This window comes from Garra rufa, chromosome 22, assembly GCF_049309525.1.
Source record: "Garra rufa chromosome 22, GarRuf1.0, whole genome shotgun sequence".
NCBI classification, from domain to species: Eukaryota; Metazoa; Chordata; class Actinopteri; order Cypriniformes; family Cyprinidae; genus Garra; species Garra rufa.
In genome coordinates, this window is record NC_133382.1 from 31,901,429 (window position 1) to 31,919,463 (window position 18,035).

Below are 18,035 nucleotides of genomic sequence, written 5' to 3' on the forward strand. Positions count from 1 at the left end.
CTTTATTGCACATGCTGTTTTAGTATGTATTTATACACTATTACAGCATTTACAAATATTTTGAATAAGCTTTTTGCATCCTTCATTTTAATTAGTTTAAATTTAAGTAACTTCATAAGATTTTTTTTTGAATATTTAATATTTTACTTCAGTGTTAGTACTTATAAATATTGCATAGAAGAACTACAAATTAAAAAACTTAAAAAGGAAATTAAATGAAATAAGTTTATTTTATTTCAGCTTTATTTTAAGTCCCGTTTTAGTAGCAGTTAGTTTTATTAAACAATTTTTATATTTTTTACATTTTATATTTGTAATGTCATATTTCTGAGCAAAATGGCAACCCACTTTACTGGTATTCAAAAAGAATCAAATGTAGGGCTGGACTTTTGGATATTTTATCCAACAGTAATTGACTAGATTATGTCTCTACATGATGGATTACAAATGATAAAAAAAAGCTAAAAATAAGAGGGCTTGGTGGTGAAAACTGTATTACCAAATAGGTCCAATTTTGATTTCAATCTTTTTTTAACGTTTAAATATTACATTTTAGTTTAAACTAATAAAAACCCTAAAAAAAGTAAATTTTTCTTCTTGACAATTTAATGTATTCCACTTAGATTAGATAACTCTGATGTAAGATTATTGTTTTATTTCTATGTCTGGCTTCATAGCTATATTATAATGAAAAAAGAAGTGGAAAACACTACAGAAAAAGAAAATTTCTCTCAAATCTCACTAGGCTTCTAATGGCACTTCCTCCTAACCTGCTGTCACTTCTTTTAGACCCAAAGGTTAATTGGCATTCAGCTCTGCGTCCCAGAGCAATGCTGAGACTTCCGTCAGTCCCCTGTGGGGTTTTTTCGAGTCTTGACCCTTCAGTCCTGTGCTCCTCATTAATTTATAAGCAAAGGTAATTAAGCCTATTAAAAACTGCCCACGGTGCTCACCTTTGCACATCTGGAGTCATGTGTGCTCAGTGGATCCAAACTTATTCTCATGGAGTAAAGCAACCCTGTTCTTTGCTTCCTGCTCTCATCTACCTGTCTGAAAATGCAGAGCGACTAGCAGGGAACAGTAGACCTGCTGAGCGCAGCTCTTTCGATTGAGCATGTTCTCCTTAGAGTAAATACATCTATCATTGCCAAACCAGTATTTCCACAAGTCTTGTTTGTTGAGGTAAATCGATGTGATTTTGCCACTCTACACTTTTTTTTAAAAACCTTGTCTCGATAAATACACATAAGGTCAGTAGAACAAAGGGAAACAAATCACTCACCGCAGGGACTAGCAGTTTCTTGACCTCCTCGACGGCTCTCTTGAGTTTGATCTCAGCACGGTTCTGAGAGTCTTCCACAGTGATGAGGACATGCAAGTCTTCATTCAGGTGTTCCCAGTTGGGCTTTCCTCTGTTTTGCTCTTCCTGTTCACAGAAAACAGAAGAGCTGTTTGAGAACCAGAGCTGTGCACTAACTCAATTCCTGAATTTGAACTAAGGCTTCAAAGAAGATGCAGACTTGCAATTTGAATTTGAATACAAGTAAAATCCACGTGAAATTATTATTATTTTTTTTTTTTTTTTGGTAGAACAATTTTTAAAGTAGAAAAACAATAGTAGACATAGATAGACGGATAAAGCGATAGATAGAACAATCAATTGACAGAATGATCAATAGAACAACAGATAGAACTGCAGATAGAACGATCGAACAGAATGAACGACAGACAGACCGACTGATAGAAATAGAACAGAATGATAAATGATAGATAGAATGATTGATAGATAGATAGAACGATAGACAGAATGACAGATAGAACAATAGATAGAACGATGGATAGAACCACAGAAGAACAGAACGATAGAATAATAGAACGACAGAATGATAGAACGATAGACAGAATGATAAAATGATCGAGAGATGACAATTAGATTACAGAATGAATGATAGACAGAAAGAAAGATAGATAGATAGAATGATAGATAGAACGATACAATGATACAACAACAGATAGAAAGAACGTTGATAGAATGGCAGAAAAAAGGACAAAAAGAACGATGGATGGATGGATGGAACCAAAGAATGACAGAAAGAACAATAGATAGAATGACAATGACAGAAATAATGATAGACAGAACAATAGAGCGATTCAACGATAGATGGAACACCCGAATGACAGAAAGAAAAATAGATAGAATGATACAACAACATAATGACAGAAAGAAAGGATAGAGCGATAGACAGAACAACAGAAACAACAATAGAACAATAGAATGAACGACAGAACGATAGACCAAATGATAGAACGATAGAACGATAGATAGATGGATAGATTCAGATGTTTTTGTTTCAAACTCATGAATTGCAAGAGGGGGCAATTCTTTAATTCTGAATTTAGCAGAAACTAATTTTAGGTACATTTGGCCATTACAGCTATCAATTAGTTAGTGCAACCCCTACTCTACTATAAATAAATACCCAGAGGTGTTTTTGGAGCTATACATGATTTTAAAATGACAAAAAGGCTAAAAATAAAGAAACAGACAGTCAGAGAGGAGACAGGAAACGACAGCGAGAGAGGGGTGGGTGGGATTGGGAAACGACTCCAACTTGGGTCGCCCGCATAAGCGCCACTGTAAGACGTGTCAGAGCATGTGGACAACCCACCAGGCCACATTTCCAACAAAGTATTTTCCAGGGACATTTTTAAGACTCTGAATCAATTGCCCATGAGCGTACAGACTGCTTCCCGTGACTACGTGGCGCCCCAGTTTCCATGCAACAGACACATAGCAACAGTTAGCTTGGAGACAAGTGACTGTCAGTTTATCTCAGGGTTCAGACCGCCAACAGCAGTGACAAGCCGGTTGCCATAGAAATGAGGTGTTCGGGCCCAAGCATTGAGCCTTATTGAATGCATTGTCTCCAGCTGGGTTTTTCATCACAGCGGGGCTTATGTTTACGACGCAGAGCTCAGGCCTACAGAACAATCAATTACTGTGAACTCGCTCGCCGCCTTCTGAGGTTCCCGCTTCAAGCATTCGCAGACATTGCCTTGGCCTCAAGGGTAAATTTTGAATGAGAGAAACAAAGACATAGATGTCCCAACCACATCCTTGACCGGGGGACGCCAGTCTCAGATCACAGTTGGTGGCGTTGTATTTGCTAATAAGTGGCTGCCACCGCCTCAGCATAGAGTAATTAGATGATCAAATATGTTCATCCGATAAGGCTCCAGTCTTGTGCACAGCTGGTTATGTGCTAATAATAACTGTGATTTTGACTCTGAAACTGTCTAAGCAGCAGCACAATGCATAGAGGTCTTCTTCTGGCCTACTTTTGGTGGCTAGGCAATTTTGTGCACAACACAGCAAAGTGTGAAAAGTTGCTTGCATGATGCACTTGACTATAATAGCTATAGATCAACAGTGAACATAAAAGGCCAATCCAACACAAGCTATAAATTACAGAAAGTTCACATCAGTTTCATTCTTTATTTTTGTTTTCTTTGCACACAAAAGGTATTCTCGAAAATTCATACCACTCATGTAACATGGACTAACCTTTAGTCAACAAGAAACTTGGTCGACCAAAAATGTATTAGTTGCAGAAAGAAAAAAAATATGGATTTTTATCTGAAATATCTAAGTAGTAGCAACTTTATATGGCCCTAATGTTAACCTAGAAAGATGTGTGCTATTGAAACTGAAAAGTAGCACGCTCAGTACATGACAGATGGAGGCGCCGGTTGGTCTTAAAATACTCTGATAAAAGTAATACATCTTTAGAATCTCTATGTTTATTTGTGTGCACTCAGAATAACAACAAAAATTTGTGCTTTTCTAAAATAAAGCAAACAGGACATGCTTTCTGCTGTCTTGGTCTCTGTGAACTTGAGGGTGAAACTTCAAAACTCTGTGTATACTTGCCTTACAGACATGAAAAATGTATCTATAGAGAGTGAAATGTCTACTTTTAAATCCCTTAAGTCGCCAAAAAAACAAACAAAAAAAAAGCACTAGTTTATCAATAAATTATTAAAACGTTAATGCAGTCTCCTTGATGTTTTTCCCTGACAGATTCGGTGTGCTGTGGCAAGCTTTATGTGTGCGCTTGAATGCTTATTAGGCTATGTAGACAATTATGATTAATATGGTTTATTAATAAACGTGCGAATAATAGTTGACTAATGAATAATTTATTTAATTTAAAATGAATGACTACTAGTCGACCAAAAACATCTTTAGTCGAGGGCAGCCCTAGTCTTTACTAGCTTTCTGGGCCTTGAACATGGCGGTCTATGCAGGGTCAGAAAGCTCTCAGTCTTCATCAAAAATATCTTAATTTGTGTTCTGAATATGAACGAAGGTCTTACAGGTTTGAGAGGACATGAGAGTGAGCAAATAATGACAGAATTTTCATTTTTGGGTGAACTACTCTTTTAAATTACTTTTATTCTGCTTTTTTGCTTGTTTTGGAGGACAGTGCTTGGTCCTCATCCACTTTCATTGTACAGAAAAGAACAGCAAGGACATTCAGCTAAGATTCTCCTTTTGTGTTCCACAGAAAACAAGTCATACAGGTTTGGAATGACATGAGCATAAGAACAAAAATTTAATGCTATGGATAAACAAACCTTTTAATTATAATCACAAACACCTTTTACAGCACAGAAACCTAACCTTATCATGTGTTTATTCCAGCAAATGTGACAGTAAATACAATTTAGTGACAGAGAACAGATGCAGATGGCATCTCCATTTGACGCCTGACTTGTTTGCCCCTGGCTGTAACTTTTCTTATTTCTCTCTCTTCCTTGATTGCCATAATTTTTCACAGGAAGTGTGCACAAATTTCGCTCTGCTGTCAGAGTAGTTTCAGTGTTACAGAAATTAAGTTTGCAGAGCACTACAGGGCTTGATGGCTTCACAATCTAGCATTCATTTTCATGCAAGGTTCAAAAAACACTCTTCACAGATTTAATTCTGACACGCTATTATGACAGGAGCGTTTTGAAAAGCATAAGCCCAGTGGCTGCTGTCAGAAAACAATTATGTCAAACTTGAGGAAACAGCTGAGGTTTAAACTTTCGATTTCAATTGTCTGTTCTGTGCTTCCTATATGTGCAACACCTCGTCTGGCTAAGAATGCTGAGCCACCAGTCTGTTTTTTTGTCTTGACCAACAAAACAGCCTTTATAAGCAACTCTGGTGTGATAGACATGTTGTGCAATGCACTGAGAGAATGGCACTCTGCCTAAGACATCTCGGTTCATTGTGTTCCATTAATTCCCCATCAATCTGAATCTCATCAACGCCTCTAACGCAATATTTTACCGTGTATGCTCTTAATGTTTCATTTGCATGCTTGTGTAGGCAGTGGAAGTTGTGCAGCGAGGAATAAACACCGATGGTATATCCTCGAAAGTCTTAAACTGGTAAAACAATTGATTTTTGAGTGATTTTTTTTATTATGCAAAAACTAGAAAGTTAATCTGTCTGTGGATCACTGCTGTGTGGGAGTGGGAAAAAAAAGAGATTAAAGAATCTTTACAAGGTATAGTTGCCATTAAAAAATTAAAATTCTGTCCTTAATTACTCACCCTCATGTAGGGGTGGGAGAAAAAAATCGATTCTCCGATGCATCGCGATTCTCTCTTCAACGATTCTCTCCTCAACAATTCTGAATCGATTCCTAATATTTCAGAATCGATTCTGAGCTTGTTTTTTTCCACGCATATATGGCACACGTGCGCGCTAGAGATGCGGCAGGCTTCATTGCACAACTTTTCCACTGTGAGACACGTGCGCATTGCTTGACAGTGTGTACTTCCATCCACCGTGTTTTACTTAAGATATGCTTTTATTTATGCCGTTTGGAATGCAGTACAATTAGATGCACGAAACTCGTGCACTGGCAGACTTTCCCGTGCGCTTTGTGTTTGTTCGTCCTAAAGCTCGATTGCGGATGCGGTTAAATGCACTTGCATTTTCGAATAGTTTTAAACAAAACTGTACATACAGTCAGTTATGTTTTCAGAGCAGGACAAAACATCTGACATATAGAAATAGATCTGTGCATCAGTGGCGTTCCGTCCACATAAGCTGCTAATGCTCCACATACCCAGGCTGTCAGAGGGAATGCGTTCACATGTTAATTAATATAAACATGCTTATAAGTTGATCCCTTATTTGAGATTGAATCTTCCGGGCAAGGAGATTCTCCGCATATTTCTCGATGCGCATTCTCTATTTTGCTGGCATGCGCGTGATTTCATTCGCGGGGTAAGCTGTCCGAGAAGCGCTCGACCAAGCGGGAAAAAAATAGCCTATATAAAATGCATATAATTTTGTTTTTTAAATAATAACAAACAGGAAAAAGAGTAAATATTAAAATATGATTGCGTCTCTGATTTTATTGGTTTCTAAATAATCTAAAGATATTATTATTTTTGGTATTACTGGTGGTTTTAGCACTCAGCATAGCTGGTAAAAAAAAAAGTCACCGCTTGCCACTGCTGTGCATTAGTTTGAATGCAGCCTGTTAAAGCTGCCTGTCTGCTCAGTAATAATAAAACGGCAGTAATGCTGAGGAAAAAAGAAAAACTATTGTCTGTAAACTTTCGGATACCTAAAGAACACATTTTAAACAAGTAATTGTTTTAAAAGGTACCTTGCTTATATAATTTAAAAAATAAAGTAAAATTGGCACAAAATAAATTTGATATAAAATGTATATGAAAATGTAGCCATGTGATATTGTGATATTTAGGTGATAATGAAAACAGTAATTAAATTGAGTCTTGAAACCAGTGAGGTTTGACACACCTACTTTTACAGAGATTCCAACTCTAAACAAAAAGCATAGAAACTGCAATTTTACATGTTTTTAAAATGGTAAAGTTGTATTTGCACAGCAGAAGAATTAATTGGGGAAAAAATGTAGACCAAGAATCATTTTGGAATCGGATTGTGACTCCCAGAATCGGAATCGGAATCGGATCGGATCGTGAAGTGCCTGAAGATTCCCACCCCATGTCGTTCCAAAACAAAAGACCATTGTTCATCTTTGGAACACAAATTAAGATATTTTTGATTAAATCCAAAAGCTGTCTGACCCTGCAAAGACAGCAATGCAACTCACACGTTCAAGGCCCAGAAAGGTAGAAAGGACATTGATAAAATAGTCCATGTGATAGAAGATGAACGAAGGTCTTATGGGTCTGGAACTACATGAGGGTGAGTAATAAATGACAGAATTTTCATTTTTGAGTGAACTATACCTTTAAAGCAAAACAGTCTTCAGTAGCATTATTTGTTCTATTATTGTTTTTGTTGATTTTAAGTACTAGATATTTGCAACACACCCAAATTGTACTATAATTTAAAAATATGGACTAAACGGTGCAGGATGAGACACTGCACGGAAGTGAAACAGTATTCTTTTGAGCTTGAGAAACTGAGCATTCTCCTTCCTCTAATAGCACTCATTTTCATTTTAATGCGAGTCATTTTTCCTCTGTGTCAGGCAGCCTTGGAGGCAGGCAGATCATCTGCCTTGGTTCTACAGTCAGGAAGGCCATGCAGACTTCAACAGGAATTCCATTACAATGGAATCGCCTGGATTTTGTCTCTTTCCATTTGGCATCTATTAGTTATGTGCTGGCACAAAGATAGTATACGGTCGTCCTCGGTAAAAAAAAACATGCAGTAAAAACAGTCCACAAGCCCTTCAATCTTAAAGAGAGAGAGACAGAAAAGGCAAGGAGAAATACATTTTAAAAAGCAAAGAAACAAAAGTAAAAGAAAAGAAAAAAAAAATGGAAAATAGCGAAAAAGGGAAGCAAAAAAAATGTAAACAATAAAAGGAAGGAAATGAAAGGAAAATACCTAGTAAAACAGAAAGCAAAAATAAAAGTAAAAATGTAAATGAAATACTGGAAAAAATGTCTTTTTATTTAATTTAATTTAAATTACCTTCTTCTTGTCTCTCATGGAGCCTTTGCCTCGCACCATGATTTTGCAGCCTGTCTCTGCCTCCAGTTGCTTGGCTGTCAGGCCCCGGGGTCCCAGAATTCTTCCCACAAAATTAAACTGTGAAGAAACATCAAAAGGGAGATAAAACAAGGTCAAGGTCAAGGTCAAGGTAGCATTTATTGTCTCCCTTAGGAGAAATTTGTTTTTAGATTAAGGAAACTGCTGCCACATCAAGACATAACACATAATGTACAACATATAAAATAAAATAAAAATAAAACACATTCCAATCCCAAAAACCTACATCATAAAAACAATATATCATATATCATAACACAACACTGCCAAGGGAGTTCATTCAGTGGAAAACATCTGCATTTCACACATCTGGTGTGAGCATCCCAGTGCTGAAAATCTGGCATGGATCTGAAATCACATGGGTTGCACTCTCGATTTGACAGAATGTTGTGTTCCTTTCACATTCATTTTGTATGTGCATAGTTCAGAGATTTTTAATCACCGTTTAACTTAGTTGAAAAAGACCAGCAGAGGCAGAGGCAGCCGCAAACAAATCCTCAAGGTTAAAAACACAGACCATCATCCCCTCAGCTAATGGTTCTCCCATATGGAAGCTTTGGCAGAGCTTGACGTGAACTGCAGCATGGTAACATAATTGTATAATTCAATCAAGGGGACTCTGAAAACCCTGGCAGAATGTTTGGAATGTCTAATCCCCTTTTATTGAAAGGGGAACATCTAGAGACCAAATGCGGTTTTGGAATGTACCATTTGCCATGGGGAAGCCTTAACCATACTCCACCCTGTTGTCACATGGAACAAATTTAACCTAACAAAGGGGTTAAAGAGTCATATTAACACAAATAACTACTATATTTAACAGCCAATGTGACTTACATCCAATGCAAATTTACATTTTAATTGACATTTGCTGTTATTTTCCAGTCCCAAGTTTATTTTAAGTTCCTTTCCATTCGGATGTGATCAAGTGGAGTTGTCTAAATGGTCATCCATTCCCACCACTCTCAATCAAACTCTTCAGACATTATAAATGATGTTTTGTGACATCTGTGTATGGAAGCCAACAGTCAAGCAAACTGAATGATGGATTAAGCTGTGATTCGACCTGTGATGTGATTTATTACATTGCCCCTTTAAAAGTCGCGAGGCTGGGACATTGTGCTTTCTGGCGTTTGTGGGCTAGTGGCTGTGCTACTCTTTCAGTATTTAACCTTATCTGTCACAAGGGTTGAGTGATAAGCCAGGCAGCTGAATCTCTCTCAGGGTCACAATGCATTCTCTTCCTTTTAAAGCTCATGTCGTCTCGGGCCGTTCACAGCTGTTGGGGGTCGATGGCCCTCTGTGCTGTATATTTAGAGATGAGCTCATTAGACTACTGTGTACTGTGGATGGCACTGTCTGTATGTCTGTCTGTCTGTGTCCTTGTGTTGTTGTCGTTTATAGAGTTTGTAGGCACTGTTTGTGCAACTGTTGACTTAGTGAACTTCATTTCTGTCAGTCTAGATGTTTCTGGCTACTATTCTGTTGTTCTGATTGGTAAGCTGTGTAACAGTGAGATCACTGCTGGTCTACATAACTGCACAGACAATTGAAGTGACTGATGGTATGTAATTTCCAAACCAAATTCCCACTGATTACCAGGTGATGCTGATTAGGGCTGCAAAGTGTGTAATTTTCTGAGAACAACGAACAGATTCACGAAAAACTGATCGGATCAGAACCCTGCCTGCAAGCAGATCAGACAGTGTTTCTCATTTCACAAAAGAATGGGATGTTTCTTGATGGGGAACAGCAAAAATAGACAATTTATTTGAGGGACAGAAAAAGGGCAGAGTTATTTTGGTGTTTCAGCATAAAAATACACTTTACTAATTGCATAAGTGAACCTTAGGAAAAAAATTCATACAAAAAAAAAAAATGTAAAAGGGAAAATGTAATAAAGAAATAAATAAAAACACTATTGTTAATTTTTGATTCAAAGAATCAGTTAACTTCCAGAATTTTCTGATAAATTACTCAACCCCTTGTCATTCAAGATGTTCATGTCTTTCTTTCTTCACTCTGAAAGAGATTAAGGTTTTTGAGGAAAATATTCCAGGATTTTTCTCCATATAGTGGACTTCAATGATGTTCCAATTGGCTGAAGGTCCAAACAGCCATTTCAGTGGAGCTTTAAAGGGCTCTTCACGATTTCAGATGAGAAGTAAAGGGCTTATCTAGCAAAACGAACGGTAATTTAAGAAAATACTAATTTATATACTACAAAAGTTAAACATTAACAGCACAAACGCAGGTGGAAGTACCGACCCAGTATTTACAAAGCGAACATGCAAAGAAAGTCAAACATAAAAAAAAAAATATATATTTTTTTTAAGATAATGGCAGATTGTTTCACTAAATAAGACCCTTATACCTTGGCTGGGATTGGGTAGAGCTCTTTGAAGCTGCATTGAAACTGCAATTTAGACCTTCAACCTGTTGGCTATTATTGAAGTCCACTATATGGAGCAAAATCTTGGAAAATTTTTCTCAAAAAACTTTTGAGCTTTCTTTGCAACTGAAGAGAGTAAAACATCTATCAGGAAATGTTTATTTTGGAAGTGAACCTCTCCTATATAGTCTTGTGCTCATCAAGGCTGCCTTTATTTGATCTTTATTAGAATTTATGATTACAATTTTAAATGATTATACAATTTTAATTTTTCGGTGGACTGTTCCTTTAAAAACAAAGAAGAGCACGGAATGCTAACAAAATGGTGTAAACACAATGTCTTTTTTCCCTTTCCTTTTTAACAAGTTCAAGAACTGCATCTAAAGTGTGCAGCTCTCAATGAACAACAATGAAGCGCTGGAAAAACCTCATTACCAGCCGACAGCTCGAGTGAAAAGAGTGGGAAGAGGATGACAGACTGAGGCGGCGGCCCCAGAATCACTCTGAACGGTCTTTACATAGAGACAGTGAGAGCATGCAGAATGGAAAACTAATCATCATACCCCACCCCTCCCATCTCCTCGTCAAAGTCCACGTTTGTTTTCACATAGACTATGAAAGCAGGGATAATGTTCTAGATCATTCTCTCCAAAAGGCGAAAGAGGACAGAAAGAAAGGCCAGTGACCTGCATGTCTCTCACCCACACTTGGCACAGACGGTGGGATGGTGGTAACCCTGACAGGTTTCTGCAGGATTATCGGAATCCTGCTTCTATTACAGGGGAGCAAAGTCACTCTCAAAACAAGCCCGATGACTGATGGCTGCAAATAAGATAAGGATTTGTTGTGCCCCCAACTCACCTATCAAAATGACCGTCACAAAGTGTACTGTATGATTTTGAGATCCATCTTTTCACACTGAGGACAACTGGGGGCTCATATGCAACAATTACAGAAGGCTCAAATGCTCACCGAAGGAACGAAGAGGCATTAAGAGAAGGAAAAGGGAAAAACAATGCATTAAGAGCCGGGGGTGAAAACTTTTGGAATTTGAAGATAAGGGAAAATTTAACTTATTTTGTCTTCTGGGACACAAAAATATGAATAAAAATATGATATTTAGGCAAAATAAGAAAAATGTACACATCTTCATTCTGTTTAAAAGTTTACAACCCCCGGCTCTTAATGCTTTGTTTTTCCATCTGGAGCATCAGTGAGCGTTTGAACCTTCTGTAATAGTTGCATACGAGTCTCTTAGTTGTCCTCAGTGTGAAAAGATGAATCTCAAAATCATACAGTCATTGTTGGAAAAGGTTCAAATACACAAAAATGCTGAAAAACCAAAGAATTTGTAGGACCTAAAGGATTTTTCTGAAGAACAGCAGGCAGTTTAACTGTTCAGGACAAACAATGGACTCATGAACAACTTATTTTGGTAAAATAATTAACATTCAGATTCTGCAAGGTGCGTGCAAATGGTAAAACTGTAAAAACATGTGGCCAATTAATAATATGTACCTTTTTTTGAACTGTCGCCACTAAAAATGTTGGCAGGGCAAAGAAGAATCTGAATAGGCCTAAATAATCGTAATAATTGAGCAATATTGCATATGAACAAGGTCTACTGGTACTGGCAGTGAACTGTTGCAAATGACTGTTGCTTTATGAAGTTTGTGACCTCAATAAGTCACTCAACAATAGGAAATTCTGAGTAGGTTGTCAAAATGCATCATATTTTAATACACTAGACTAGCAAACACCAGATCAGAAGTTCCTGTGTGTTGTCATCTATCAGACTAATCTATTCAAAAGCTTTTCTTCCTTAAAAAAGTGTTTACTCAATACAAGAACAGCATCAGCATGAGATGTACTGCATTTTAACGTTTCAATTTCTTTCATTTCAAACATTTGCGCAAATGCTGTCAGTAGCTGGTTGCAATTCATCCAGGACAATACACTGAGGTTAATTATAACTAAATGAGAGATAAGAGAAGCCCCTGTTACGCACCTCTCATTCAAACTCGATTAACCCTGACCCTGCTATCACTCTTATCAGCTCTTTAAGACAGGAGAAACGTGAGAGTTGTCAGCCAGAAACACTCTTCCGTCTACTTACCGTCTCCTTAAACTCAGACTCAACCCAAGATCAAACAGGCTAGATAAACGCCCACTGAATACGTACATCCCAACACCTTGTTTAGTTCACACACAAATGTTTCTGACTGTGCTCCTCGCGTAATCCACTCTCAGGCCTGATGACTGTTTCTGCATAAATTGTGTTTTCTGGGAAGAGTGTGAAAGCTGCCCTTGCGTACAGGATTCGACAGTCACGATGCATTCAAATCAGAAGCACAGGCTGTGAGTCAAACAATGGCTAGACGAACAGTATTAAGCAATATTTACCATGCTAATTATTGTCTTTTGATTATTGCTGTCCTGGCAGAGACGAGTTAATTGGATCAGTCTGCTGCAGGCTTCTCATGCTCCCCTGAGTCAACGTCTAAGGTAAGACAATCAAAGTGCAAAACACCTAAATATAATAAGTCCCTGAGGATCCACATGTGATAATAGACTTGATATAAATGCATTTTCATGGACTAATTTCCAATTTTGTCATTTGAGTAATCTACAAAAACATGTGTTAAAACTCACTCACTCTCTATTTACACAAGTCAAGGTGCATTTGTAAGCCCTCATAAACACATTACAAGAGGTAGCAATTTCTGACTGTGCATTATTACTCCAGTAATACAACGAATGCAGTGATTATTTTATTTTAAGATACTAATCTTCTGTAAAGCATCTTTATTGGCCGTAATGTTGTGTGATTACTTACAAGTTGTAGTTAGTAATGTAATCAAAGTCAAATCTAAATTTTTCAGACACCAGATATATATTTTTTTACTGGTGGGTGCAGGACACTATAGTTCATTTTTACAAGTGAGGATAGCAAAATAAAGTAAACTGTGACATATTATACCCACAAATTCTTCATAGTGTGGATTACTAGTAAAATTGATAAAAAATACGGGACCAAAAGTTATTCAGACATTTTGACCAGTCCATGTTTTGCTTAGGTGTTTGTTCTTTAATTGCTAATGCAACCTTTTTACACCACAGACTGAACAAGAAAAAGTTATCTGACATTATCAAGATGAATTTGTTCTGACACAGTTTTAGTTCTTGTCATATTTTATTACCATTTTCTAATATATAGCAAATGAACTGTGATAATGTGAGAAATGTTGAAGGTGTCTGAATACATTTTGATTTTACTGTAGGTTACTCATTTTAGGTAACGTATTCTAACTACTTTTTAAAACTAACTTGTTTTAAACCTATCGTCAAACATACCATACTAATATTAAACAAAAGTGTAATAAAAGAGAAATATATTCCATGTTTTTATATAAACATCATATAATGCATTAAACTTTACATTAAAGCAGGGTTTCCCAAACTGGTCATAATGTAAGCACTGCAGTGGGTTTGTGATAAAACCTAAATATCAGTTAAATCATTAAAATGTACAATAAAAATTAATAAAACTGTTTCTCGAACAGTTAACCATTATCTATCAGAGAACTAAACATGCAAATGTGTTGTTTAATTATTAAAACATTAACTTTCAGAAAATAACTTCAAGAAAATATTTTAAGGGGTTTAGCTGACAAAAACGAATTTGGAAATACCTGCATTATACTAACAAATATTAATAAACATGTAAACAATGACATTACACTACATTACAATATTTTTGCCCTGGCTTATTGTTTGTTTCATACTTGGTCTAATTACTTGAGAGGTGCTATTTTCCATCAAATTCATAAGTATGGTATGCAAACTGGTTTATACGACATTTGTTAATATAGTCAAAGCTAAATAGTTTATGGCACAGTAGGAAATATTGTGAAAGGAAAATTGTGTAAATAATATGTAATCATGTAATCCATAAAAAAGTAACTGAAACCTGATTATTTAAAAATTTTAAAATGTAATATACTCTAATTAGAAGTATTTAAATTTTGGAATCCAGATTACATGACTGAACTCATTCTTATCAATAAACCATCTACTTTACCCACAGAAACATGCCCACAACGATAGGGAGTCAACAGCAAACGACTGCCCGACAGTCTACAAGTTAAAGAAAAACCATAATCGCACTGGGAAGCTTTTGGGACGGGGACAAACATTATTTTTGCAATTCTGGGAGCCACTGGTGTCACACAAATGACTTTCAAAGTAACGCTTGATTTAAGTTTCATCTATACAATAGTCTTAGAAACTGACCAACAAAGGCCTAAACTTATTTGAAATGTCTATTTTGGAAAAGCATTGAAGTAATACTTACGTCTGGGTATTCTTTGACAGGCACGTAGAGCTTCTCTTGGAGTTGTGCAATGGGCCCCACAGCATCCGGAAGCTCAGAAGTCCTTTTATCTGTGCTGCCGTTCAGCGTGTCATTGTACATGTCCTTCCGTACCCGTCCAATTTCTGTCAAGCAAACACATTAAAAAGTCAATTATATAAGGGAACTCTGAATTCAAACTTGAGGTTATATCTAAAGCCATCATCGACTGACCCTCATGTCATTCCAAACCTGTATGACTTACTTTCATCTGTGGACCATAAAAGAAGATATTTTGAAATATGTCTGTGTTTTTAATCCATACAAATGAAGCTGAACAACATATGCTGGCAAGTCTGGAATAGCATGAGGGTGAGTAAAAATTTGACAAAGATGGTATAATCTTCACAAACAATGCAGTTCTCCAGACAGCTTTACCCATAAAAATTGCTTCTTTTATCTTTCAAAACAAAGAAAAGATGTACTTTCTGTTATAAATGACTTGCGGAAGTCTTGATGAGTTCATGCAACTATTTAATTCGAAAACAACTCCTAAAGGGGATGAGAGCCCAGCCAGCCATGGAGGAACTAGCGCGCCATGATATGCATTCACAAAGAGTGAATCAGACACCAGCCTTTTGAATGCTCGCTGGTCCAAACAGAGGAATTCCAAAGAGACCAGCTTAAAAGACTGAAGCAATAATTATTATTTAACAAAAGCTCTTTGGAGGCTATTGGGAAGAAGCAGCAGTATATTAGACTGGATTTACACTGATGTACAATATGGTTTAAAATGACAACATCAAAGCATGGCCCAGGCCTGCAGATTAAAATGACCTAAATATAACCCTGAGCCGAGCTAGCCGTAGCCTACTGGGCTCCCATAGGATCCTTCCAGAGTAAAGCAGAGAACCTCTACGAGATCTCATAAGCAATAACTCAACAGTACTCAGCAGGCCGTTGTTCTCTGAACTCCACTGACAACATCGCTCAGTCCCGAAGAACAAACGGGATTGTTTCTCATATGCCTTACATTAGTGAACGCAAGCATGTAAGCACATTTACACTCAATTACATGCAACACATGCCCTTGCACGAGCCCAACTAACCATGTGTTTGATTCCTAAAACATCTTTTCTGATTTACAAGGTTTTAAATGATTCCCAAATGGTTACATTAGGACTGCCCATATGCTATCATTTAGAATAAAGCTGATAAAATAAACCCTCAATGCAGTGCCACAATGAAGCACAAATCCAAACATCAGCTCAAAGCCGATTAATTCACACATTCTGGCACTTACACATGAAATTAGTATAATTGGTCACTTTATACTGAGTGTTGAAAAGAGATTAAACAGTCAGTCAGAAGTTTATACAGGGTTTTGTCTGACTCTATGGCTTAACATTCCAACAGTCTCAAAACTTTGGAATAAGAATGACTTATTCCATGAGTCACAAGGGCTGGGCGATATATACACTATTCACAATAAATCTGCTGGATATATTAAACAAGCAACACCGAATATCACAAGTTTAATGATTTTTATTCGTCTGTCATGTTTAAAGGATAGTTCACCCAAAAATATACATTTTGTCAACATTTACTCATCTTCAGAACTATTTTTTTTGTATCTTTTCATAAGGGTGAATAAATGATGACAGAATTTTTATTTTTGGGTGAATCATTTCTTTAAGTGAGTGTCATTACATGTTTTGTTTAAAATATTTAACTTAAAAATGGCTTTATATGAGGCGAGTTTGATTCACTTCAAACTGCCTTTTCAAAGAACAGATTCAAAACTCAATGACGTGTTTATGGCATCACACAAAAATGTTCAAAGAAATCGCTGCATGTAATTTTCATAAATTAATACCAATATATCAAAAGAGACATACCATGAAAATCTGCCTTTTCCATGTTTAAGTGCTATAATCAGGTCCCTGGTGTATGTACCAACCCAGAAAATGTAAAAAAGGACAAGCAAGTAACTTTATTTTGGTAAGTCTTTCTCTACAAGCATATAAAAAAAGCCACTCAGATTTCTTCTCTTATAATATTACCACCCCTTAACCGGCATGTTTTCACCCACAGCCCTGCCAATTTGTTTTCACAAGCGACAACGGTGTACCAGTTCTAACGCCATGAAAGTTTGGGCAAATCATGCTAACTGTTCTGTCGTCGGCTGCACAGACGAGCACAGAACAGCACAGAACACTATTTAGAGTCCCAGCATCAAAGGAGACAAGAAAGCAGTTGATTTATTAATTTATTTACTGTATATTACGCTGCAGCCACATAGATCTAATATAAACGTGATTTCTTTCCAAGGTGGGTACCTTTACAGACATAACCGACTTTTTTTGTACATCATTTGTGTTTTTAACATAAACTTGTGTGTATTTGACAGTTTAAGCGCAATAAGACATGAAAGAGAATTTAGTTTAGTTTGCTTTCTGTGCGTGTCCTTCGAATGTGTGCATTGAGAAAACCAAATATCAGAAGTTTAAACTGATATGGCTTTAAAACGCAAGATTTTAGCATGATAGACCTGATAATTAAAAACAAAACAGATGTTTCTAGCCGAATATCTGAGGTGCGAGCTGTAAAGGCACAGCTCTATTCTGGAAAATTCACTCAAAATAGGCATTTTCAAAATTATATAATAAATGATCTGTGGGGTATTTTTAGATTACTTATATTACATCTTGTAAAAACAAGCATAATAGGATGGCCTTTAATAAAAAAATTAATTACAAAAAAATCCTTTTTATCTTGGTGCAAATGAAAACGATTAATACTGATATTAAAATCAATCTTCCTTGTGTTCAATGAGTAAAAATCAATTTAAAAAAAACTACATTTTGAATCAAAGACTGTTTGGTTGAAATGGTGATTCCTCAGTTAAAAACATTACAGAACAAAAACAAAAATAGACTGAAAATTGAAAAATAACAATAAAATAAATACTACTGTCTGTTTTAACCATATATATTTTCCCTGTAGAACTGCTGAGGTGACATAAGACATATAATTTTCCACCCCCAGTTTAGCTGTTATTAGAACAACCTTCAAGTGCACTAAAAACAAACATTACAGGCGACTGGTCAACACTGCAAAACCTCTACATACACAGACAGTGAGATAGTCCTTTCCTACTGCTGCTGCAGACCGTCATTTACACGTGTGTGACAGAGAGAGAGAGAGAGAGAGAGAGAGAGAGAGAGAGAGAGAGC

General features: G+C 36.6%; 1 protein-coding gene across 5 annotated transcripts in view; it reads right to left on the reverse strand.

The window, feature by feature from the left end:
* The window catches only part of qki2 (QKI, KH domain containing, RNA binding 2), a 41,331-nt gene that overhangs the window by 14,094 nt on the left and 9,202 nt on the right, over positions 1–18,035 (reverse strand). For all 5 annotated transcript variants that reach the window (XR_012341578.1, XM_073828940.1, XM_073828939.1 and 2 more), the window contains exons 2-4: positions 14,803–14,945; positions 7,979–8,095; positions 1,283–1,426 (exon numbers count right to left, since the gene is read on the reverse strand). Coding sequence is in view for 4 of the 5 variants with exons in the window: in XM_073828940.1 (XP_073685041.1) it covers positions 1,283–1,426; positions 7,979–8,095; positions 14,803–14,945 (404 nt within the window). In the remaining variant the exon portion in view is untranslated. The remainder of the gene's footprint in view (positions 1–1,282; positions 1,427–7,978; positions 8,096–14,802; positions 14,946–18,035) is intronic.